General features: G+C 39.4%; 1 protein-coding gene across 2 annotated transcripts; it reads left to right on the top strand.

Moving 5' to 3' along the window:
• Positions 1-26,008, top strand: CDC42EP3 (CDC42 effector protein 3). 2 transcript variants are annotated; one of them, XM_065729195.1, is made up of 2 exons: positions 1-118; positions 23,958-26,008. In XM_065729195.1, exon 2 carries the CDS (start codon positions 24,188-24,190, stop codon positions 24,947-24,949), a length of 762 nt encoding a protein of 253 aa, XP_065585267.1. In that variant the 5' UTR covers positions 1-118; positions 23,958-24,187; the 3' UTR covers positions 24,950-26,008. The 2 variants fall into 2 exon arrangements, with proteins under 2 accessions (XP_065585267.1, XP_065585276.1); XM_065729204.1 differs by lacking the exon at positions 1-118 and adding an exon at positions 15,116-15,332.
• The last annotated feature ends 180 nt before the right edge of the window (positions 26,009-26,188 follow it).

Raw genomic sequence — 26,188 nt, 5'->3', positions numbered from 1 at the left:
CCGCCGCCCGGCCGCGCGCTGACGGGCGCTCGCAGGTGCCGGTCACGGAGGGGCGGCCCCGCTGCCCGCCCGGCTCCGCGGCGAGGAGCGAGGAGCGGCGGCAGCCGCCGGCAGAGCCGTGAGTCGGGGAGCGGGGCGGGCGGCTGCCGGTGCGGAGCTCCGAACCGGGGTGGCGGCGGCCCCGCGGCGAGCCGGGAGGGAGTGAGGGAGGGGAGGCGTTTATCAATGTATCCTCGCGTTGGGGTGCGGTTCTGCCTGACGGCTCAGCGTGTTTCTGCATCACTGTAATTCAGAGCTTACATTCGTCTCCCGATAATGGGTTTACATTGTCTCCGCTGCGGGTTTCGCCGGTTCCGATTTCCCGTTCTTGTCTCGGAGGCGCGGCCCCGCAGCGCGTCCGCTTTTTGTGCGGGGCGAGCCCGCACGTTCACTCTGCCCTCCATCCCTCCGTCCGTCCGTCCGTCCGTGTGCACCTGAGCGGCGGCCGGGAGCGGCTCCCGCTGCCCGCAGACAAAGAGTCCCGGCAGGGAGGTGCGGGGCGGTGCGGGGTTCGGCCGCCGGGGAAGAGCTGTGGGCGGCGGATTGAGGAAAGGGGCTCATTTCATCGTCGATGGAAATGGAGAAGGGAGTGAAGTAGAGGAAGCAATTAATTTAGGACTTGCGTCACCGTAGATTGTTGTTACGCTTTAAAAATAGGGTTTATTATGAAATGCTTAATGAAACGAATATGATCCGGATCTTTTATTTTCCTTTGAGAAGCATTTGGGTGTGGGGGGCGGGGAGAGTGCCCAGGACTGAAATTGCTTATACACTGACCAATAGTATCAGTTTTGTTGAGATTGTACATATGTAACAAAGTTCAGGGAAAATAGATGCTTTAAGGTATGAAAACCTAAAAGTGAGCAGTTGGTGAGGCGGGCGGCAGCAGAAATGTTGAAATCCATGTGCTGTGGCTCGGATGTTTGGAGGAATGACAGAGCTACCAAAAAAGGCATCGTGATGCTCAGAGCAATGCCAGGAGCAGAATTTTCTCCTTCCCTACAGAAAAGGAAAGCGCGATACTGGGAGCAAGAAGTGACAGATGTGGCATCTCAGCAGCTGGCTGAACATAAAAGCATCTATCAGCAGGTGACTGCCGTTGCCAGGATTTATTTTTAAAGTGTTTTGTACTGAAAGGGTCTTGCCTGTGGTCGTGTTAGCATTAAGCTTTACTTTAGCTCTTTGGCATGTTGAAAATAGTTTTTCAGTGGAAGCATTCAGAAAATAACAAAAAAATTCCTATGTTGAAGACATTCCTTGCTTTGAACATTTGTTTTTTATTACAGCGTGCAGGGGAGAGGAACCGAGCAGGTTCTCCGGTCGGTAGAATTGTACTGAAAGGAGTGATTTTTCCTGGCCTCAGCATAAGCCAGCAGTGTCTGCAAAGGAAACAATGGGGCCCATCTCCTCCTTAGATGAAAGATAATCCCAACTCCTCTTCTCTCAGCAGCACCTTGTGCGCTCGTAGGAGTGAAAATCAGGCTGCTGCAACTGTCTGTCCCTGTAGTCCTGCCTTCTTCAGTGATGCGTCAAGCCAGCCAGCATCGCCAGGTGGTGGCCTGGGTGCCTTTGGGAAGGAAGGAGATAGTATCACCCGACGGGCAGCCTGGAGCCACGCGTTCCCTGGGGCAGCGTGGCTCTGCACCGCCCCATTTGACAGCTGTCACACTGACTTCAAAGAGGTGTTTAAAACTGTTCCAAGCCACTGATAGAAGCTTTGCTGTAACCAGAGAAAGCCTTGTTTCATGGCAAAACATGTCTTGTTCTCAGCTTTTCATAATTACGTATGTTGCTTTGGTTTATAATCTTTTAAGCTAGGTGACTCCTTGTAGAAGAAATTCTGGTCCTCTGCCCAAGTCTTGAGAAATAGTTTAAGGTAGGGGAGGAAGCTGTGCTGGCATTTAGAAAGCCATTTCCTTCTGCATGTAGAACTTGCCTTCAGGTTCTTATTGCTTCTCCTGGCGCGGTGTCCTGGGGCTCGGAGGTGCTTGTGTTCCTCACCCTCATGGACAGAATTGCCGCAGATTCAAGTCACGTAGTGACTCAGAAGAGCTGTCTGGCTGTCCCTCCTAGCAGTACTTAGGGAACTGACTGGGAAGGCTATGCAGAGCACAGCCACACCAGTACAGTGCTTACTGGGGGGCACTTGGCTGTACGTATACCCTTATGGTTTTCATGCATGTGTGTGATAGAAAGGTGCCTCTCCCAGATAAACGTGGTTCTGAACCTTGATGTGGTTATGGAGAAAATTGTATGCAGGTGTTAGATGGTGGACGGTTTTTAAAGGATTTCTTCTCACTGCAGAGCAGCCCAGTTTCTAGCCTATGAAAGCATACAGCTTGTACTGATAGATATTGTTAGGCACACTATTGAGAGTGGATGTGAAGCACTACCAGCCAGGGGAGGGCTTTGCGTGAAGCTGCATGGCAGAGCTAGGTGCTACGAGTGAGTAAGAGTCCAGGTAAAGCTCACACTGAAAAGAAGATATGTTTCTAGAGCTGCTAAATAACAGACTTCTAAATGATCCTCATGATTATCATTCTTGCTTACAGTATTTTATAGAATTCAGTATTCTTCTAGCAATGGTATTGATCCAGCATGGTGACTGCAGTGGGAAGAATGTAGTAGGAGTGGTTAGAATTAACTTCTTCATAGTTTAAGGGTTAAATCAAGACACAGAACTTCATAAATCAAGATGAAGTGAGGTGATTACAAGTAGACAGCATTGGCCAAGGTGACAAGGTGTATTTACACCATCACTTGGGTTTCATTGGCATTTATGGAATAGTCTGGTGTAGAAAGAAATGTTTATTTTATGATTCAGCCACTAGTTAAGTGCACAGGAGCACAGTTAATCAATAATTTTTATAATCGACTGTATGTTTTTTCTTCTAAGAGCTTAGTGAACTGTTGAGTGTGTTTTATTCTTTTTTTGTGGGGGTATTTTTTTGCTTTTTGACGTGGGAGATAAGCCACATACAGGCTATGCACACTTTAGAGTAGTGTGGTTTAATACCTACAGCTGTGAGAATGATAGTTAAATACTTAGACAAAATCCTATCTTCATGACCATAGCAGTTTTTTGTTGTTTTTTTTTTTTTAATGTGAGACTATTTTATCAAAAGTATGTTTAGCAAAATTAATTTGAAGTATTGTTACATTTGAAATTATGGAAGTTGCACAATACTTTTAAAACATGATGACTCGTATCTCTTAAGTGCCAGGGTGCCACATTAAGGATTTCAATCTTCACCTTGTGTGGTTCAACAACTTAAAATTTAACTATGTAAATGTTCATGTTGTTCATTGAATAGTAGAAGAAAGCACGCCCAGTTTGATGCACAGCCTTGATTTCCATCATAAAGGTCAACATGGAACAGGTTAGATAAGAAGTTAAATGGGATGACGTAGTTAGTGTTCTGGGGCTCATTCGTAATGATCTAAGTGAACTTCTCAGTAGTTATGAGCAAACAGAAGCTGGACTTCTGTAGAGATGCAAGTGCTCATGACAAGCAGCACTGAAACTAGGTCCCACTTGCTTAGTCAGGTCTCTGCAAAGTTGTCTAGATGTAGTTAAAAAGTAATTTTTATTTTTTAAAGTAATTTGTAGAGAAGTTTCTAAAAATAAAGCCTTCTTGTCTTTGCTGGAAAAGTAAAAAATGTAGGGCTTGGGGTGTTTTTATTTTATTATTTATTCTGTCCCTTTGAAATACCAGATGTTTCAAGTCTGGTTCTCACTGTTCCGCTGTAGAAATTTTTGTGTATCTGAATATTTGTATTGTGCCTTAAACAAAGGAAACAGGTGTAGAGTCCTTATTCCAAATGTCTTTTTTGTGTTGTTGTTTTTTCCTGCTCTAAAATATTAGAACCTGTCAAAAAATAGTAAATGAGAGCAAACTACTAGTATGAAAGTTATTTTTTTCCCATTAAAAAAAATCTTTGTAGTATAACAAAAAGCCTATGTGAAAAGCTTGTCAATCAATGATGGCAAAAGCAAGTATACCTAAGTCAAAAAATGTCTGGGGAATATGATGATAGATGCATAAGGGCATTTTTGTAAGTTGTTACTTTTCTAACCCTCTTGCCTCAGAAAATACATGGGATGAATGAAGTGAGAAGTAGCAAAAGAAAGGATGCCTCTGAAATAATGGGCTGAGGCTGAATATCCTGCTCTGTCATAGCCCTTTTGGTTGTGCTGGACAGTGTAGACAGTGGAGGATTCAACTAATGCTTTCACAAGTAACATAACCTTGGGATTTCCTAACTTTGCCTTCTTTGACTTTGCAAGGCTGGTGTCCCACATATAAAATTTATAATTATGGAGTCTGAAGTGATACTCTGCAAAGAGGTTCAAAGGTGCTTTGTTCCAACACAGGAGGCATCTGTGAAGTATTTCTCCAAAGTAGTTGTGAAACTAGCTTTCTAACAACCAGAGATCTGTCATGATCTTTGCTAGGACAAACTGACAGCTGGAAGGATATGAGTGATATTGTTTCAGTAGAACACAGTGCTAGGTGAAAGAAATGACGGGAAGAAGTGGTAGACTAAACTTCAGTGAAGAAGTGGCTGATAAAGCATTTGTCAAAGCAATAAGATTCATCTATTCCTCCAATTCTAGTAAAGCAACTCCTTGAGTTTTAAGAGCATATTTCTCTCAAGTTGGGTCCTGTTTTGCTCAGCTGGGTCCATTCCTGTATAGTAGACATTTAGTAGACTTTTTTTTTTAATGCTTGAGTGGTGCACTAATACCGAGTACAAGAAGACAATGCCAGTGTTGCTGTTTTGTCTTCTTTTTTCTTTCCCACATTTACATTCTTGTCTTTCTGTTTAATTTTTCCCATATTTATTTTCATGAAGTGCTTAGCAGCACTAATGGATTCTTTTTGTTAAAGAAAGCTTTTAAATTTTAGAAAAAAAAGTACTTTAAGTTAGAACCTTAAAAAACCCTTGCGAGAGCAGAACAACTATTTAATGTTCCTCTTGATTCTAACAGTTACTAAATCAAACCTTTTAAATTGCATTCTTGAATCTGTTGTTACTAGAAAATGATTCCATTCCTTCTTTCTTGCATGTTTATCTCCAGCTCTAGTGAAGTAAAGACCTAAATTGTGTGTATAGATATGTATACATCTTTTTCATGAAGATCTAAAACATATTTTAGAAACCACAAACTTTATCTTTTTATCTCAGTTAATCTGATTTGGTATATACTTTGATTTAATTTGACTTTTAATTCTGTTTACTCATCAGATTTGGATAAATCAGATCTGAAACTCGGCTGAAGATAAGTCCAAGTTGTAGTAGGGTTTGAGATGAATGTTTTCTTTTGCTTTTTCTCTTTCCTCTGCTTGAGATGTACACTATAAATACTCTGTCCTCAATGTTATGGACCACTTTGAAGGAAAAGCACCTTGTTCAAGCATTCTGACACTGTTTTTAATTAGGAATTCTGTTGGGGAATGGCCATCAGTATTAATTTTCGGTCTTTATTTTTGGATTTGATTAAGCTGTCTTGTGGGAACTAAAATGTAATCTCAGTTTGTTTAAAAATTGTCCTAGATTTGTTAGGTCCATCTTCTTAAGGTTCAGATATCAAATAATATCTTAATCAATTTTGATTTTCAAGGTCTGTGACATTTTAAAGCATTTCTAAGACTCACTGTTTTTCTGAGAGTACTATTATTGTAAATGTAAAAAATAAAGAAAAAACAATAGTGATACCAAAAGCTGCATGTGTCGCAGTGAGAGTGAAGGGAAAAGAAAATGCAGATTTTGCCTTCTGTAGTCTGTTGTGACGGCCAGCCATGCTATTTCTGCCCAGTGCTGTGGTCCTTGCAAAGGCACTTCAGCTTTCGCATGAGCTGCCTGTGTTTATTTGAAGGATGGTGTGTAGCTATATAGATTTGTTGTCTCCCTTCTTGTGAGGATGCATGGCTCCTAGGAAAAATGTTAGGGATTACCCCAACTCAGGAAAGACGTAAACAGTGGGAGAGCGCTACATGGTGAGTGAAACGGGGAAAGGAAAGAATAGTGCTATTGATGGTCCTGCGTGTCAGATGCAGCTCACATGTTCCTTCCACAGATGCAAGAGATTGTTGCTCTTCATTAAGTTTAAGCTGGTCCTTTGCTTGCTCATTTCTCTCAGGCACATGACTTGGAAAAATAACCACAGTTCATAAGAAGGTAAGAAGCAGTGCATCTGCAGGCGTTGCTTGCATTTTCTGCAAGCAGCATTTTTCTGCTTCGATATTTAAAAAACAGATGGGAATATGGAGAATGGGGCAGTGTGTCCACACAGAGGATATGTGGACATATGGAATTGTATTTTACTGCGGTCCAAGCAATCATTTTGGGGTAAAAGATGGAAAGGGGAGGAGAGGTGATGCTTACAACAGTTATAAAATGAATGGTATCTCCTGCCCCAAAAGATGCTACAACTGATCAGCTGTATTTTGTGAGTTGTTCTTGTTATGTGTGCACAGTTTGTAACATGCAAGACATCTGGCTTGTCATTAGCACTCCTGTTGCTACAAAAATACTCCTCTCTTCCTTTATGTCCTTTTCCACTTGCATAGTACGATTTTAGTTGAGGAGGGAGGCTGTTTTTCTTTTTGTTTTTCTTTACAGCTGTTTTTGTCTACATATACCCTCGGGCAGGATGAAAACCCATCTCAGTCTCCAAAATCTTATAGATAAGGTCCACTAAGGTCAACAAGAAAGAAAACAAAGGCATCTGTTTTATGGCAGAGTGGCCTGTACAGTTCTCTTAAAAATAGTTATTTCTGGTCCCAAGGAAGAAGAGTTACAATAGCAAGAGCCCAAGTAGGCAAGGAATCTGTAGGAGTTCCTAAAGGAATTTATGAGATAGATAAGAAGAAACTTTACTTCTCCAAGTGAAAGTAGCAAATGCTCCATTCAGCTTTCATATTTTTGTCTGATAATTAACTTCACTTTTTGTTGTAGTTCTTTTACCTCAAGACTACAACAATGCTTCTTCTACTTAGACAGAAGAATATGCATTGTATGTGATGCATTTTGTAGTGTTGAATAACAGCTGGATTATTGGGATTTACTCTGATAACACAGTGGCAACTAATGAACTGATGACAGAGAAGTTGGAAGTTTTTTGCTACAGCCATTGGTGGGAAGTATACCCATTAAAGTGTAAATCTTGTAAGTGTATTCATGTAGTCTCTGAAAGTACAAAGATTTAATCTTCATAAAACTGAAAAAAAAAAGTTCAAGAAAACAAGTTTCAGTGCCCAAATAAGCAACCTAAACATGGAATTAACTCATACTGCTCAATTCCAGTTGATTTTTCTGTATCAAACCTGCTTGTATGTCTTTCTCTTTTGTGTATCTGCATGTGACGGTTAATCTCTTCCCCTCTTCCACTGTACATCATCTCCTGATTCTGCTTTCTTAGTTCTTGTGCACAGGTTCTGTCCTTTCTGACTTTGGACTGATGGTTCTTCTTTCATCATCAGTAATTACTGGGCTTTCTGAATTTCTGACTGCTCTGTGGTGCAGTCAACACACTGAAGGGAAGGGATGCCGTCCAGAGGGACCTGAACAAGCTTTAGAGCTGGGCCCATGTGAACCTCATTAAGATCAAGCAAGACTGAAAATAAGTGGTATTTCTGGTGTTGTCAAAATTCAAGTGTTATCTTAATTTCTCTTGAGAAAAGTAAATAAAACTGCATCTTATTTTTTGCTGTTCTTTTCTCCATAACTGAGTATCTTATATTGAGCGTTGAATGAATTCACTCAGTGAGGGATTTGCGATGCTTTTTTTTTGTAAGTTGGACTTTTAAAATGTTGCATTTTCCTTGTTAGCTTTGAGTAGTCTAAGTTGTTGTGAATGTATGGCCTTCTGCTTGCATCAGAGGAGAAACAGCTTTTAAAGCTTGTAGAATTCAAACTGTTCATGACAATTTGACAACAAATAATTTATTCCATTTTCTGTGTGCAGTGTTTGGAATGGTGTCAAACATAGTTGTTGGGGTCTTTTTTGTTTATTTGTCTGCTGTTGTTTTGTTGGGTTTTTTTTTACTATTTTGTGGTGAAAGACCAGAACTTTCAAAGCACAGCAATTTTGATGAATGCTCTATTTTCATAACTTTTAGGAATTCCACCTTTTCAGCCTCCAAAATTATCTTTATGGCCAAGAAAACGTAATTTGTGGACAAAACAGCTCTAAAAAAATAGTATGGCTTTTCCTAGGTAAAAATACTTTCCAAAATATTTAATCCTCTAGTGAAAGGTCATGTGTTTTTTCAAGGGAAAATACTATTCATACCTTGAATGTTAAAAAAGTCAGTAGGGAATGTGTGTATCACAAGCTGTAGGCCTTTCCTGAATTTTTACCAAGTTCTGTGTCAGTGTGGCTCCTGAATTGTTTTAATTAGATCATGAACAGTTTGTGGGGGAAAAAAAGTTAAAGTTAATAAACAAATAAATAAATAAGTAGAGAACCGACTACAAACCCTGGTAAAATGTTCTTATTCTTCAGAGAAAATATGTTTTTCTTTCTTCCTTTACTTTCTCTAGCTAAATGCTAGCAAACATGTAATAGCATAATTCAGTGGCTGGGAGCTGGATGTACTCTTATATATTTTTATTCCATATGAGTTAGTTACAGCCCACGATCAACTCATCACTAAGTTTTCAGAATAGCTGAGAAGATTCAATTTTCCATGGCTCTGTTTCTGTAAACTATCTAACTCTGTGGCTCTTTTCTTTAGTGACATCCTCCTGGAATTTTGGCTACCAGGAATGGACATGACAATGTCCTAATACAGAATTTTCCTTTCCCTTGTCATTTCTCATTTACCCAGTGGGGAATTGCAGTAGACCTTTTGACCTCAGCACAAGAAGATCTGGTTCAGCTGCTTGTCTGTCCTGACCTGCAAAACTCTTGCTACTGTTTCTGAGCTCTTATCTTCCATGGTAAAATTTTAATCTTGAATGTGTGAATTTGGCTACTGTTAAAACTTGAACAGCTTTCTGATGTTCTTGTGCCATGCTGGTGATCAAGTGTCAGCAAATCACATTTTTACTCTCATTTCCGCTCCTCCCCAGTCCACTCCTCCCTCAGTCTTTCAGAGAAGGTCATTTTAGAGTAATTCTACAAATGAAATGGCTAAACTAAAGGCAAAGATTTAAAAAGCATCCATTGGGAAGGCAGGTTGAAAGTCCTGCTGAGCAGAATGCCTACACAAGTTATATATCCTATAGTGGAAGGGAGTGCCACAACTTGTGTGTGGAACATACTCAGTCTTACTGTCTATGTACAGATAGGTACAAATTTAAACAAAATCCAGCATATTATACTGGTGTATAAGAAATTGGATTTGACCTACTCTATGATCCCACTGGTTAGATGAGGAGATGCCTTTGTTGGATGTTATACAAACTGTCCTTCTCCCATTGTAGCTGTATCATTTTTGTTATCTTGTAATCTATTTAGTGAAACAAAAGCCCTCATTCTGATTTGATTTAAAGTAGTTACAGCCTCTATCAATTACACCCATTTAATTACTGCTATCATAGAGAGAGAAGATGTGAACTAAGTGTCTCAAAAAATAAACCTGGTTGTACTTTTAAGCTATCTGAAAAGAGTAATCAGTGGCTGCTATCTGGTAATGTGTTTCAAAAAAGTTGGTTTCATGGTTGCTTCTTGAACTTAGTAGGGGAGTGTGGTTACAGAAAGAACAGAAAAAGGAGTTAATTGCACTTTCTAGGGTGAGGAGTTGTTTCTTTCTAAGTGAAGAAGAATATTTTGGTGTCTGGAAAAACACACAGGAAATCTTTCTATATCTTCTCCTATATAAGAAAAACAAATAGCAGGAGGTGTGAAGGGAATTTCACTATTTATTAGGTGTGGTCAAGTTCTAAAACAATGGTTAGTTCATATTGTTGGAAAGTAAATCACCAGGAGCTTAACCACCAAAATTCAAGGTAGGTTGAAGATCTGTCTGGATTTTCAGCTATTCTCAATTTTAGAAACAAAAATATTGTGATTTCATTTTAAGAAGTTGTGGTGTGCTAGGCGATGCTGCCTACCCTGTTACAATCAGTGTGGAACACCTGGAAAGGTGTGAGCTTTCCTAATCATGGCTGTAGAGATTAAACTGGGAGCCTGGACACTACTGAAAGTTAACAGTTCTACCACAAGCTGGTACTAAAGTTGAATCTGAAGTTTTGGTTTACTAGTGTAAATATTTATTTCTTTTTTCATGGCTGTTTGGGTCTCTCTTTACTTTGCATCCTTAATTGTCTCTACCTTCCCACTCTCATTCTCTAAAGTGAACGGATTGCGGTCTTTTCAGGAATGGCTAAAGCTTAAAAGCAGTGCCTGTGGCAGGATGTCTGTTTCACAACATATATAAATTGGAGTTACTGTAGGATAACCTGTGTTCAGCATTTTTGTGTTTGAGAGAATTTCAATAAAACAAAAAGAAAATTATATTTCCCCAAAGCGTCACTGAATTCTAAACAAGGAAAATTCTGCTGCTATTAATTCACTCAAAGGCCCTGTATGCAGTTAGATAGGTTCTGAATAACTGTAAGGCTATATAATGACTCAAGTTGCAAAAGAGTGTTTTCTCATAGTATGGAGAAATTACTCATCTTTAGCTTAAAACTGAATGTTTACAGAGATTCTGACACAAGAAAAAAAAGGAAAAAAAAGGCTTATCTGTATAGAGTATAAAATCCTGTATAATGGCAGTAGAGCAGGCAATAGGAAAGAAACATATAATATTTAAATAGTAATTTTAAAAGCTAAAGACTGTAGGTTCTCAGTGTTTCTGCAGAGGCTATTTCTGACATAAGAAACAGCATGGACTTTTATAAATAAGAGAAGAGAGAGCCACACTGTGCCTTAAATTAAGACAGTCCTGTTGCATTATTACAGTATTAAATGGAAGATATAATGACTAGATATTATTTCTATTTTCTCTTACTACCAAGGAATTAATCTCAGTTTCTGCTCCACTTGGCCACACTAAGGACATCAGGAATACCAGAGCATGCCCTGCTGTGGCTTGGGTTCTCACTGTCTTTGCATTGCTTTTATTTTCTGTTTGTTTTTTCCCTCCAGTGTTTTAGCAGAGGTTGTTGTTAGTACTGTGGGTGTCTGTCCTGAGCTCTACCGTGTGTCACATTTCCTTAAATATCAGTTGGATAGTAACCCATACTGAGTGACATACCACTCCTCCCGTGACTTGACTTTTGACTCCCTGGAGCTTGCAAGAGCCATTAGAAATTTCTTTCAAATAGCTGTCAGTAAAAGCAGAAGTTCATGTCACATACCTATTAAAGGATTAAGCAAATAAATGAATCCTTTGCATGGGAAAGTAGGTCTCTGAATAACATTCTTTTATTTGTCTGCCTACACCCCAGTGCCTTCCGTCCCAGGTATGTGAATTGGTACAGGAGCTACTCAGAGCATATGGTAACAGCTAGTGCTTGGGTTAAGGGAAAGGTGCATGCATGCCCACAGGGATTGCTGTGCCTCATTTCTCTCCTGTTACAGGTGTGTAAATAAAATGTATGATGACCAAGCAGAGTTATAACAGTCTTGCAGAAGTGTTGCAATGCCATGTAAGGCCTTGGTATGTGTGGTTGGTTTCAGAATTAGTTTCTCTCGACCATGTAGTAATGAGTGTACCTAGATAAAGCATGGGCTTAGCGTAGTTAGCTGGCGTTCGTTTTGCCCGATCTTAGTGTAACTTCTGCCATGTGTGATTGTTTCTCCTGCTGGTCAGCAGTACTCTGTAATGTGAGGGGCAAAATGGTGTTGTGAGAGGCAAGCTGAGACACTAATGAAAGCCAGGTTGTTGTTTCATTCAGGTGGCTATCAGAAACCCACTATAAGTCTTTTCAGTGTGTTGGAAGTGGAATGCTCCTGTCGCTCATTGTAAATTGTATGGACAGTGGTTTGGGCAATGGGTAACAAATTTATTGGTCAGCTTCAGGCTTTCTCTTCCCTTTGATATCCCTTGTAGGAAGCTGCATAAGGAACATGGTAGCTACTGCTGAAGAGCATAGTTAGCAGTTAGTTGGCACTAAGGGAGTGAACCTCTCCCCTGAGGGTAGGAGGGAGGGAGAAGTGTGAACTCATCCCCTGCTTAGGCTGGGAGGACTGCAGGTGTTGTCACCTGTGTTACCTGAAGTCTAGCCCAGTTTCTGTTGAAGCATCTGACTAATTTTTGGTTTTCTTTAATGTGGGTGTTGAACAAATTAAATGTGACCAACATCCCAAGAAGAATCTGAAATTTGTTTTCAACTGAAGCGCTCTTTATACAAATGAACATTCAATTTGCATAATTAAGCACACACTTTATTCCTGCTGAATACAATTGAATCTTGAGACAGAAATTGCTTCTTGCAATGCCTCTCTTAGACAGTGAAAGCTACTTAGGCCCAGTCTGTGTGCTCTTTCCCAATCTTTCTGGTGAGGGGTTAGTTTAAGAGCAGTTTACTACCTTTGAAAGGTTTGTGTACCCTGTCTTTCCTTGCAGACTAACAAACTGGGTGTTCCTCTCTCTTTGCATCCCAAGGATTTACAATCTTTTAAAGCGTGTGAGATTTTATTTAGATAGGAGAACTCTTCATAAAAAGTTGTAACTTGCTATTTTCACCAAGGGCAAGTTGTTGTTTTGGTTGAGTGTGGTATTACACCCCACTGCATTTGTCATTGTCAATTTACACTAGGCTTTAAATAGGATACTCTGCAATGAGTTTGTTTGCTGGTAGCCTGTAATGCATTCAGGCTAGCTAACATTAACAAGAGGCAGCATTACTGTGGCTGGTGTTCTTTTGATCATGCACAGCCCTAGTCAGGAAATGGGTGAGGAGCGTGAGTCATGATTGCATTACCCTAATGTGACTGCCTACTAGAAGTTTTCTTTTGCCGCCAATACTCTTTCCCTTGACATTACTTCTAAAAACAAAATGTGCATTTTGGAGCACTTTGAAATACTGATGTTTAAACACGGGGATTTATGTTCTTTTAGACTCAAGGCAAAATTCTGAGCTGGAGCCCCTGCAGAGAGCAGAGAGAACAAGAACGTGAGCAAAATGCCTTTTCAAAAAGCTGCTAAAGAACAGGAGCTGCAGTGCATTAGGTCTGCTTGGGTTCATTGGATACAGCCCCTTTTTCTGACCCTTTAATTGTTCTGTCATGCTGCCTGCGTATGCAAGCTCAAGGTCTGATCTTCTCTATGTACAGATGCTGCCATCTCATATACCATTCGGCTTAAGTTGTGTCATACATATATGATTATCATTGGAAATATGGCTGCAGCAATGGGGGGAGGGTTGTAGAGTACTGACTGAGCTAAAACTCTGAGTATCAAGAAGGTGGCTTTCCTGGGACAGCAGTGTTTCAGTCAGCTTAATTAGATGCATGGGGTTTACAATTTGAAAGAAATATTTGAAAGAATATTTTAGCTCTGAACTGGCACAGTGCCACTCTGAAAATTCTGCCAGTGTATCTCTGTAGTGCTTCCAAACATGGAAAAAACAAGTGCTGAGTATATTCATTTCTTTCAAATTAGACTGCTTGATTCTGCCTGGTTTTAAGAGCAGTATGTGAAATGCAACTATTGGCACAGAAAGTGAATGTACTCCAATATTATTTGATATATTCCAGGAAAAAAGGCTGATCAATATAGTAGAAGCAACTCAAGTTGACAGAAATGAGCACTTGTCAAAAAGAGATGTGAAGAGGAAATGGGGAACACAGAACTGCTGCTGTCCAGCGTGATGCAGCCCTATCAGCTGGGGCAAGTCACAGGTGTTGCTGACATGCTGCAGAGCAGAGAAAGATTATGATGTACATTTTAGTTGTCACTGTTACCTCTGCTGAAGCAGTATCTTCAAATAGTGGAGCTTTTTTGTTAGGAGTATAGCTTAAACTTGTAGTAAAGTAATTTCCACATTTTTCCTTTTATTTCATATAAACGTGGTAGAACAAAACCATTTAATTGTGTTAACAGTTTACTTTGCATTGCATACAAATGACCACTTTTTAAACTCTTATTAGCTCTGTGGTTTCATCTCCATTTTCCTTAAGGAGGGCATTACTTGGACCAAATAAGAAATTCACTGAAAGCTTGTGTAATTAATTCATTGAAAAATTTCCTTCCTTCCTTCAACCCCATCTTCGTGCTCTTTGATCTCATCCTGATGGCTGTTCTGCTCCCTGGAGCAGGCAGAACTGCAACAGAGCAATGGATGCATCCTTTCCAATGCAATGCAACAAGTCGGTTCTGTGAATTTAGATTTCTCTGTAGTTCTGTGCCTCTACTTCATAATTAACCTTTGCATATAGAGAGTTCTCTGGCCCCCAAGTTTGGTTTAAACTAGTTTATCAACCATTTCAAGATAGTAAATACTTCAAGTGAAACACTTGAGGAACTGAATAATAACAGAACTGGTGACTATAATATGCCTATGTCACTTGTGTTTCAAGGAGATGATAAAGAATATTTGACTTAGAGATGAAGAGTATTTGAGAATTGGAGGGGTGGATAAAGGGCTGGAGTTGGTTTGAAAGGGATCATGCAAGATTAGTTTATTTTTGTTCCTTTTTGTCAGGAGCTTACAGTTAAGGAAACATTAGAGATCTATTTAAAAATAATAATGATAAGCTGTTAAAAAATACCTGGAAAGCCTTTGTTTTTAGGTTATGTCAGCTTTGGGAACCCTAAGACACACTAAGGCATTTTTTCATCAGAAGTGAGTGGGAAAAAAAAAAATCCATGGGTATTTTGTTTTGCAGAAGAGTTGGTTATGAACTGCCTGTCCCTTCTGCCAGAACCCTTTGCTCGCTGAACTGCTTAAATGACCTCCTGCAACTGGAAGTAGCAGTCCCACTCCTAGCTGGGTGATCTTAAACCCCTTTCCTAGTTAGTTTTTACCCTACTCAGTGAGCTGAGCTGGCTTTTAAGGGGTCAAGTGTGTATGCATGGATGGTGGGAAGAGAATGTCTTTGACAGCAAGTTATATTGGGCTTGAACTCTCTCTGGACGTGTTACCAGCAGTCACCCTGCAGCTGTCTGTAAGCCTTTACTGTAAACTTGAGTCAGTGGGGAGAACTGCTGCTGTGCCCAGTTTGCAGTGTGGCTTGTAGGTCTGCCTGCATGCTGAGTGTACAAGGAAATGCAGTGTGCAACTGGGAACAAACTGAGAGGAAACAAGGGCAGGAACTTCTTAAACCAGCTTTGAGAGCAGAGCTTGGCTGGAGAACTACATCCTCTGTGTTAAAGGAGAAAGCTATGTAGGTAAGCTGCTCAGAATTATGAAGGGGCAGTCCTGCCCCTTCTGATTCTTCTGTATGGCAATAACAGCACTCAGGTCTTGTGCATCAGGGAGCTTCTTTGTCTAAAGACTAACCCTTCCTTTTCCCTTCACTCGTGAGATTTCAGCCAGAGCAGTTATCCAATCCTTTATGTGGCATATTGGCTTGGGTTCTAGAGGAGTGGGCTTTTTTTGTCCTTTTTCACCATTTTTTGTCACGCTAAGGGGCAAGATTTTTAAGCTGCTTCATCTTGTGGCCTGTGAGTTTATGGTTCCCAGCTGTTTGCTTATCTGATGAGCTGGCTTTGTAGGGAGGAAATGTGACCATGCTTCGGTGCACAACCTGGCTGATGTATCATAACCTCACTTTCACAGACTGCATGAGTTAAGGTGCTAGATTTTGTACTGACATGTACTTATGCCTAAATTGGCACGGTCACACATTGTTTGAAAGCCAATGATAAAACTGAACTATATGGTATTAAATCCATGTGTATGAATGTACCAGCTAGCAAAGCTAAGAAGAACATAGTAGAGACCTGCTTCAGTTCATGGAGCACACCAGCAGAATCCAGTGAGCTCATTATATGTCTGTCTCTAGAGAAGAAAAGACAAGAGGTTTTTATTATTCTGGAAAAGTTGCAAACTTTTCAAAACTAGAAGAAGTCTGTGGCCAAAGCCTGCTGGGTATTTTTTTCAGTGGGTATTTTAAAAAACATTCTGATGAGCAGTCAAAAGCACAACTGCAAAAATACACTGTATAAGGCATTTGACTCAGTATTGCCTCACAGCCAAATTTTTAAAACATTAGTTCTCTGTAGTGTCAACAAAGAACGTATTAAACACATTGAGGATCTCAGAGTAAATGTCAGAAGGACATTGGCATAAGAGAGGAATGTATTTCATTTGAAACCATCCAACAATGTTATACAACGCTGGGGTTTATGGTGTTTTCATAAGCAGTCTGCAAATAAAATTGTTGCAGTACAAATTTGCAGATCATGGACACTAGGGAAGCGTATTGATGAAGAAGGTGATTGAGCACATTCAAATAGAATGTTTTCTCTTTTTGAGTTATGGCCCTGCATTTTTTTCTGAAGAACATAAATACAGCTTACTTGCTCTAGAACAATAGCTTGGAAAGCCTTTTTTTTTTCTAAAGAATAGAGTCTTACTGGACAAATGGCATGGTATGAGCACTACCATTGGCTTGCTGGCCAAATCTGTTGATTAGATGTGTAAATGCTTATCTCCATCTTCAAAAAAATGGATGGGGTATCTCACACTGGAGCAACAAGCGACTCTGGTTACAAATTGCTGACTTTGCTAATAGAATTCATTGTGCTTGGAGAACAGCAGAAGAAATCTTGAAGGGTTTGTGATGCAGTGCTACTATCAAAGAGCTTACAAATACTGGAAAATTCCTGTTGTAAGATGGTGAAGATAGATGCAGAAATTTGATCTTGTTTACAAATGAGAAGAAATGATGGAAAGGAAGAAGTGATTTTATTCCTTTGTGTATGCTGCCAGGGAGTGTATGCTATATGAGAATGTTGTCACTAATTCTGATCTGCTCTGAAAAGGCTGTTGGAAAATTGGAGAGGGTTCAAAGGAGAGAAAGCAATATTTGAAGGCCTAAAATTACTCCCCCACCATCACCACATGAGGAATTCCCCCTGTTCACTTCGATCAAAAAAGACTACTGAGAAATGACTTGGTTAATATTCAAGTACCTTAACAGGGTGAAAGTTGCTGGTTGATAAAAGGCCTTTGTAATCTCACAGACTGATATAGAACAAAATAATAACCGGAGACAGGTGCCAGTTGTTCAGATTGGAGAGCAGCCCCAAATTAGGTGACTTCAGCAGCCCCTTCTAGTTGTGCTGGTACAGCTGTTTGTTTTCACAGTTAATTTTATCTTCCAATTATTTATAATTTGGTTGGCTTCATTTCAATATAATGCACACATTCTTTAGTGGTTTATAGTTGGAGGTGTTTCCTTGTTAATATGATTTACTCTAGCTTGATCCTTTGGACTAGATATTATGCAGGGCAAGGTTGTCAAGATTTAAGGCAGTCAACAATTGAAAATAATTTCAGGAACTTGCTTCTTTTCATTCGTAAACATGTTTGGGGCTGAGAGGTGCTGGACAAATGGAAGATAATTGGTGGAAAAGACACTGTATTCAGTCTGTTCCCTTTCTGTGCTTACTTTGAATGACATCTAATACCCCTTCAGGAATGCTCATTGCTAGTGTATTATTTATCCATACAATTTACATTGGAAAAAGTGTTTATAGCAAGGAAGTTGAAAACATAATCCTCAGATGATTTTCTTATCATGGGAAGGGAAAATCAGAAGGAAATATGGCTGTCAGTCCTCTGCTTTTATTTATTATTTTATTTCTCCTCAGCTTGTGTTACATATAGCTGAAGTTTTCCAGCCTTTTCTTGTCATTCGATGATGGATTTGTATTATAGAGTATATTCATATTTCCTTGCCCACTCCTTTTAGTTACCTTCATTCAGAAAAATTGTTTCAAAATTCAAACTACTTCAAATAGCAGAAACTTGGAGTTTTTAAGTTATCTTAATCTGGAAAGACATAGCAGGAAAAATTCTAGGGCTATCGCCATCTCTTGCAACACAGTGTTTCTTTGAATGATTCAAAGGTATGCTTATTATATCTGTAGGTGATTATAAACCCACGTACAGAAGAGGCCCAGATTAAAATTAAAATTGTTAGGATAATTTTCAAGTGTTTTCAATTAATAGAATGCAATGCAGTGAGTTTGAAGGCTTTGCTGCGGAGGCAGTAATAATGAAGAAGATGCAGAATAACTGGCTAGGCAACTGTTCTTCCTTAAAGAAGATAGGTCTTTAGCAGACCACAAACTAAACATAAGCCAACTATGTTGTGATACTAAAAGAAAAATGCAGATACACTATCAAGAGAGCAATTGAGATCTCAGTTTGAAGATTGTCTACTTTGGGGCATATTTAAAGAAAGATATGAATGAGAGGGAGGAGGACCAGAAAGAGAGGTTGTTGGGAAGCTGCCTAAGTTCTAGAAAGCATGTCTTGTGTTGAGAGATTGAGATACTTGTGTTGTTTCCGTATAAAAGAAGGATGAAAGGAGTTGCAGAATATGTATTAAAAAACAAACAAACACAAAAACTGTGTTTAGGATACAAATTGATGCCTTTTCCCTGAGGACTAGCCTATGCAGAGTGAATTACTGTGGGCAGTCTGCACATGTAGAAACTTTGAAGTGGAAAGAGAACAAACATCAGGATTAGCAGGCTACCTAGACCTCTGAAGGAAAATGGAGACATGAATGAACTGTATTGTAGGATCCTCTCTTGACTGTGTTTCTTTAAGTCTGGGAAGAACTGGGATTTTTCTGTTTATTGTTTTGTTTCTTAGTGGTTTTTGTGCATGTGTTTTCCCTTCATTTTCTAAAAAGTGTATGTAAAAATGAGATAAAATAGGTATGATTTGGTTTGGGAAACTAGGGTGAGTACGGTTGTTGTTGGAGATTAGTTGCACTGAAGTGTGATTAGCCTGATTGTTTTTATAGAGTAATTAAATCTGTAGCTCTAATCAGAAGGGTGCAAGTTCTTTGAAGAAGGGAGCAACCAGAGGGTAAGGGCTTTTAATCCAATCAAGGTGGTTGATTTTAATACAGATGAATTCAAAGGCTGGGCCTCTTAGAAACCAAGTAAACTTAGATGAGCAATCTGTAGAGGAAGTGTTACTACATCATTTGGTTAAGTTTATTTGGAAAGTGGTGGATGTATAAGCAAAGGCTCTCTGGTGAATTGATCTAGAAGTACATGGACTTGTGCCTCATTTTCAGAGGCTGCCAGTACATAGACACCCACATCCACAGGAATGAGAGAGGTAAGCTCTATTGTGCATGATCTGATGATTTTCTTGTATGTGAAGACTTAGTTATATGTACTGTGAGTTAGTTTTAGACACATCAGGAACTGGGACAGCATGAGTTCAAACCTCCATTACAAAAACATTGTACTGATGGAGTTTCAGGCATATTTGAAAATTAGCATAGACAATGAGGATCTCAACAGTTTGTGCTGGTGAGAGTGATTGGTAGCTGAAATCCAGAATGAACCTCTAAAGCCTCGAAGGCCTATGCTTACAGATGTTTCTTTAAATAAAGAAATGTCACCAGCTTATTACACAGCCTATCTCTGTCTTTTGCTGTGTTACTCTCTTTTCATTTGGTTACGTAAACAATGTACAGATTTTCTCATATTCCTAGTGGCTTGCTCTTTGTGCTAATTCCCTGCTGTTGTTATGATGCTTGGAAATGGGTTCAAAATGGAATTTTAAATGTTTTTAGCCAATGATACATAAAGCAGAATCTTTGCTAGGGATTGTCCTAAAGAAAGCCCATAGGCTTCCCAGAAAACCTCACTTCTTGTCCTACTCCGTGGAAACAGGATTTTGTTTCTATCATTTATTTGCCTAGGATACTGCCTAAGAAACTAAGCCTCTTGGGATTTGTCCACAAACAGTTTTTTGCACTCAGACCCTAATTTATCTCTGGTTTGTAAGCCTTGATGTTGAGGTACTTGCTGATAGCCTGTGGAATAGACTGAGGCATCCACTGAAAACTTCAAGCTCTGGGGAAGGTAGTTGCTGAGTGGACAGAAGGTTCACAAGGCAATTTGGGAAGTGCCTCTGAAAATATTGGCCTTAGTTACCAAGCAAAACACTTACATGAGAGTGTGAAGTGATAGGAATGAAAATGAGTTGGTGTTACAGCCAAACTGAAACTCTAATTTTCACTGGGCTGAAATTTCTGTCTTTGCTCACGCTCAGATCTTGTTAAAAGAAGGAAATCAGGAGATCTCCTAAACTGGAAGAAAAATCTCAGGTATTCTAAGGAAAGTCTTCTACTGTAGGATGGCAGTCTAGGACTGTAGATTATGGGCTATGCATTAGGTTTTCTGATAACTTCTCGTTCTGCTTTCCAGTTTGGCTAAGTGGTCAGTTACTGAGATGAAATTTATCAAAAAAGGTTCTTCTGAAACAGCCAGCACAGCTTTATCAATATCCAGGAGAAGGCCAGTGGCATTAATGTCCCTCAGGAGTCTGCCCTGAGGCCAGTACTACTTAACATTTTTGTCAGTGACAGAAATGCTGGGACCAAATACACCCTCAACAAATTTGTTGAAGACCAACTGTGTCCTGGGTTGCATCAGAAGAGTGGTGGCCGGCAGGGTGAGAGAGGTGACCGTCTCCCTTTTGAGGCCCTGTCTGGATTACCGTGTCCTGGTCAGGAGCCCACAGCACACGAGGGATGTTGAGCTTTTGGAGAGGGTCCGGCTGAGGGCCATGAAGAGGACCAAAGGGCTGGAGCACCTCTCCTGTGAATGGATGGTGAGGTGCTGGAATAGGTTGCCCAGAGAAGTTGTGGGTGCCCCATCCCTGGAGATATTCAAGGCCAGGTTGGATGAGGCCCTGAGCAACCGGATCTAGTACTTGATCTAGCAGTTGGCAATCCTGCCTGGGCAGGGGGTTTGGAACTTGGTGATCCCTTCCAACTGAAGCCATTCTATGACTCAATGAAAACAGCTAGATCAAAAAAATGCCTAATTTTAAGACAAAGTGAGCCTGTGTAGCCTGATATTGAGATAGTAGTGTGTTCTGTTTCTTTTTAAGCAGTATATACTGGTAATTTCATGAAATTTTGCTAAATGCAGGGAGTATGTAAGCTTCTTGTGGAAATTTTGTCAATTATTCTTTTAGCTCCGCGGGAGTTGGGCTGGGAGCTTTGTCTTTTTGTACCTTTTTTCACTTATCAAAGTCCGATTTTTAGTTAGCTTGTTTTTTTTCTTACCAAAGACTTCTGTTTTCATAAATCCACTTTATATACTGATATGTTTTTCCTTATTTAATTACAAAGTAACTATGAGGAAAAACAGTATTTTAAAAGAAGTCTGTTTCTTGATTGATTATGTATTTCACCTGATCAGAGAGGGTTGAAATCTGTCCTTTGGACAGGTGACAACTGGAGTAAATAAGCAGAAAGGAAGTTGCTCTGATGTCTAGGTTATGCTGTATGTTGAAAGATGGTCAGACCCTCTGTTTAATAGGGAGCCCTTATCTTTTATTTACAAATTGTAATTTCAGGATTGTCAATGGGATGGCTCATGAAATGTGCAGCTTTTGTTTTTAGCAGAGCAAATGATGCTTGCAGAAAAGTGTATAATTTTGAATGTTCTCTTCATATGCAAAATCTTCTTTGCACTGGCTGTGTGGAAGGCAAGGCCTTCCCAAGTGCAGAGGCTGCTCTGTAGAGAGGGATTATAATACCTGGCACTGAAGTCTCTTGAAGCATCTTCTGAGGTACTGTGGTTTTACACTGCCCCTTACTGGACTTTCTTATAGTGCAAGAACTAATGGCTATCCGGATGCCCGAAAGTTTGCTCTATTTCAAGTTCTTGAGTGTTGGCATTTTTTTTCCTCTAAACTATAAATTGAATAAAATACAGTACTCTTTTCTGTGTCAAAATGCATATTATTATTTTCACAGTTAATTCTAATATTTCTTGATATTTCATTGTGTACTTCAGGTTTGTTTGAAATCTCCTTGCAGAGTTTGGTGATAATAGTCTTTGATACAGACCCAAGCTGATAGGATCTTTGAAAGAAACAGAACTGATCTTTCATTTTGAGACTAGCAACCACTAGGCTTGACTTTCAACCACATATAATCTCTGTAGAGTTGAGGATGTTGTGTTCCTAAATTGGCTGCAAGGTTAGAGTGATAATCAGGGTAAGGTGAAGCACATAACAATGTGTTGATTTTATTTTTTATTTTTTAAATCTGAAAAGTTGCTGAGTTAAGTAATCAGTTTTGTTCTATGATATGTGGCACACGCAGAAATCTTATTTAGGACTTCAGAGTCTGTAAGATACAAAAGGGAGTTAGGTACATGGAGTTCTAGTATGTAATGGGAGCCTCCTAGTATTCTGTAGATCCTAATGAATTGGCATTTTTCTGTTAAGAGTAAAGCTGTGCAGGATTGTAAGCAATCTTATTTTCAAAATGGAGTTTAAAAGTATCAGATGTTCTCTGCATTCATAGATCATTTGGCTTATTTTGTATGACAGTGTTTTCTGTTTATATCTGTTGTACTTTTGTGTGGAGTGATTTTCAGCAGTACCTGAAGCGCAGCAGATATTTTGTGGAAATCAAAAACCAAAATGCTAACCTGGCAAGATTCCTAGCTCCCCTTGTGATGCACAGTTAAGCACCCCACTGAAGGAACTAATTACTCAGGTTAAAGGATTTGTGAAAATGCTTAAATACTTCTTGGCCATCTGGTTTTATTGCCAGTACAAAGCTTTAGAACTGATGGTTCTTGCTGGGCTTAATTTGACGAAGGAATATCTTTACTGGGGCATGCATAAAAGGAAGCAAAAGTATGGATGGGTTCTCTTTGTGTATTGCACACAGATGTGTTTCTGTGGAAAACACTGCAAGCTACATTACAGAATTAGGATGGAAATGGACAGTGTAAGAGACTGGGGGCTGAGAATTTTAGTGAGGAATGGCCTGTAATGCTCTTCTCACTGGACTGAATTGGGACGACTGCAAAGATACCCAGGATAAAAAATGCTTCTGTTCTGAGATTCTTACAGTATCCTTTCTTGATTCCCGAGCAAAGAATCACACCATTAATGCATTAGGAAAGAGTATTTTTTTTCCATAACTGACTGACCCAATCGCTTGGTTAACCCTTCTGAACACCATTCTAATAGGAAAACTTTATTTAAAAATAATGTTTCATTTGGTTGCACAGGGCAATTCTTAGTCCCCGTGGCCTTGTGGCCTACGTTGCTCATGAGCTACTATCTAAAACTAATTGCTGTGTAGAATTCCTGTAGTCTAAAGATTATGGTCACAAGAGTCAATCCCTCCTAAAACACCTTTGGATATTTGTAACTAAGGACATGGACCAATACTTCCATCAGATGCCTATAATTATCCTTTTATATGAGTGCATTTAAGAGAAAAGCTGTTTTTGACCATTCATTCCACTAGTAAATGGGAATATCAAAATTTCTCAAATCCAAGGTGATCTATTTCCATTAAGGAAAAGAACAAGTGCTTGAGTGACTTTGTTAGTTTTCCTGGGTCTACCAAAAGCTTAATGTTGTTGAATGTTATAAATCAGTTTCTGCGCTTGTACTTGAAGAACAGTATTTTGAATGCCAGAATGAGAAGAAAGATTCAGATAGTGATGTTTACCAAATGAACTGTGCTCAGCAACCGTGTCTAAGAAACTCTGACTTCAAAACAAGTTATAAAGTCAGAGAAAGGTTAGCTAGCCTTTGTTAATCTTAAACCCTTTTATCCTGCCTAATGAAGGAAAGAAACATCATAATGTTAATCTGCAGACTGGAACTGTCAGTACCAGTGCTAATTTTTTTCTGTGTGTGTGAAAACAGGACTGAACGAACCATGAAAAATTAACGATAACCTGATTTTCTATCCTGTGCAGGTTTTCTCAAGTTCTGGAAGTAAAACATTTGGTTGCTAACTGGCCTGAAACTTGTGTTCCATCTTGCAGAGTCCTCCAGTGGGAGACATTCGCGTACCCAGAAGTTCCCTGCCACAGAAGAAGGGGACTTGATGTGCAAGATTAGTACAAGGAGATGATGTAACATAGGTCACACTGAAGGTCTCCTGAGAAGAACTGGCTTTGTAAGAGGCTTCTCCTTTTTCTTCCTTTGGTTTTTTGGGGTTTTTTTTTGTTGTTGTTGTTCTTTTTTAATTCCCCCTCTAGAATCTACAAGCAAGATGCCAGCCAAGACACCCATCTACTTGAAAGCCGCTAATAATAAGAAAGGGAAGAAATTCAAACTAAGGGATATCTTGTCTCCTGATATGATCAGTCCACCACTTGGAGATTTTCGTCACACCATACATATTGGAAAAGAGGGACAGCATGATGTTTTTGGGGACATCTCCTTTTTGCAGGGAAACTATGAATTATTGCCTGGAAATGAAGGAGAAACTAGAGTTAGCCAATCTGGTGCCCACAGTGAATTCTTAAGGGCAAACAGCACTTCTGAATCCATGTTTACAGAAACTCCATCACCAGTGCTCAAAAATGCTATTTCCCTCCCTGCCATAGGGGGTTCTCAAGCCCTTGTGTTGCCCTTATTGTCACCAGTGACATTTAATTCAAAGCAAGAATCCATCAGGTCCTCAAGAAACCCAAGGCTTAGCTGTGAGCCTGTAATTGAAGAGAAGTTGCAGGAGAAAAGTAAACAGACAGAGAATGGAGAAACATACAAAGATGACGTATGGGAGCAAAATGGTTCTTCATCGCATTTTATTAATGGTAGAGACAGTAACTCATCCAGCTTTTCTGAACGATGCACTGATTGGCAAACAGTTGATTTGTTTGAAGATAGTCGACTTCCGTGTGAACTAACCAAGACAAAGTCAGAAGAATCCCTTTCAGATCTTGCAGGCTCTCTTCTCTCATTACAGCTTGACTTGGGACCTTCACTTTTGGATGAGGTCCTCAATGTAATGGACAAGAATAAATCTTAGAGCTGGTACTCCTTGCTTTCTTATAAGCGATTCACTTAACAAAAATAAACAAACAAAAGCGCAGTTCAAGAGAAGAGACTTAAAGAATCAGCTGTGTTTGCAGCTGTTTGACGGGTTTTCTAAAAAATATTCATAAAGTACTATTTTTTTACCTATTGTTTTTTCATAATTTTTATGACACTAAATTCTCGTAACAGGAAGGTAAATTTTAATAACAGTTTTCAGCAAACATAAAATGTTTTTAAGTACCAGTATACTGATCAGAAACTTAAGAAACAGAATTTGAGGATGAGGATGATACTGATTGTGACATTTGGTTAGTTCACTTCCATGGGCTTCTGAATATATGAGACTCTGTAAGTGTCAGAAAGGAGATTGGTATTAATTATTCACTGTTATAAATTATTGCAACATCACTTTACTTGTAGACCTCTTTCAAGAACCTTGTGCTTGGGGTCTTTGTTGTGTTTTATTTCATTTTCCATAGTACCGTTTCTGTTATACCTTCGCAGTAACTATTTCTGCAGTCTTATACTGCTCTGTATTCAGATGTAAACAGTTGAAGGCTTTTTCAGCTTCAGTGTCAACTGTTCTAAATGAGTATGCACAGATTTTCACAGTTTGAGGCTTTGGGCCTGATATTGTATATGAAATGATATGTTGTAAACAGGTGACACATGCAAAATATGATGGTTAAATTATTTTAGAAGTTGAAATATATTTTTGTGTGTATCTTGGCTTTTTACTGTGGAGTCTACACATACAGTATCTCATCAAAATAATTGCTTGACATTATTGGTGCTCTTCTGAAAATTGTATATTTGTGTGTTTGAAAAGAAAAATGTATTGATACTCCTTGCTTTTTTTCTTCATTTATTGCCACACATGCTTAAACTTGCAACCAAAAACTTTAATTTTTCAAGAAGGCACTGGTTATTCACAATGCTTGTGATGTGTGCTACAACAGGCAATGTTTTGGGAAACACGGATCCTTTAAATACAGTATCTACATGGATTGCATAGATATCTTGTGCAATACAATAAAGGAAATTAAATTACTATGTCTTTGTGATTCAGTACACATCCTCACAAAAATAAAAAACTTTTGTGTTCTGCTGTGTTAAAACAGTCTGCAGTAGAGTTGTGAAAATACAGGAGTGAGTGGCAGATCAGTACTACTGTCTCCATTAATTTGACGTATCCAATCCAATTTATTTGCTGGGGTAGTAAGGGCAAACT

This window comes from Cyrtonyx montezumae, unplaced genomic scaffold (genome assembly GCF_038088225.1).
Source record: "Cyrtonyx montezumae isolate F1298 unplaced genomic scaffold, pur_monq_1.0 scaffold_0, whole genome shotgun sequence".
NCBI lineage: Eukaryota > Metazoa > Chordata > Aves > Galliformes > Odontophoridae > Cyrtonyx > Cyrtonyx montezumae.
The sequence above is the reverse complement of the archived record's forward strand: the minus strand, read 5'-3'. Positions and strand labels throughout refer to the sequence as shown.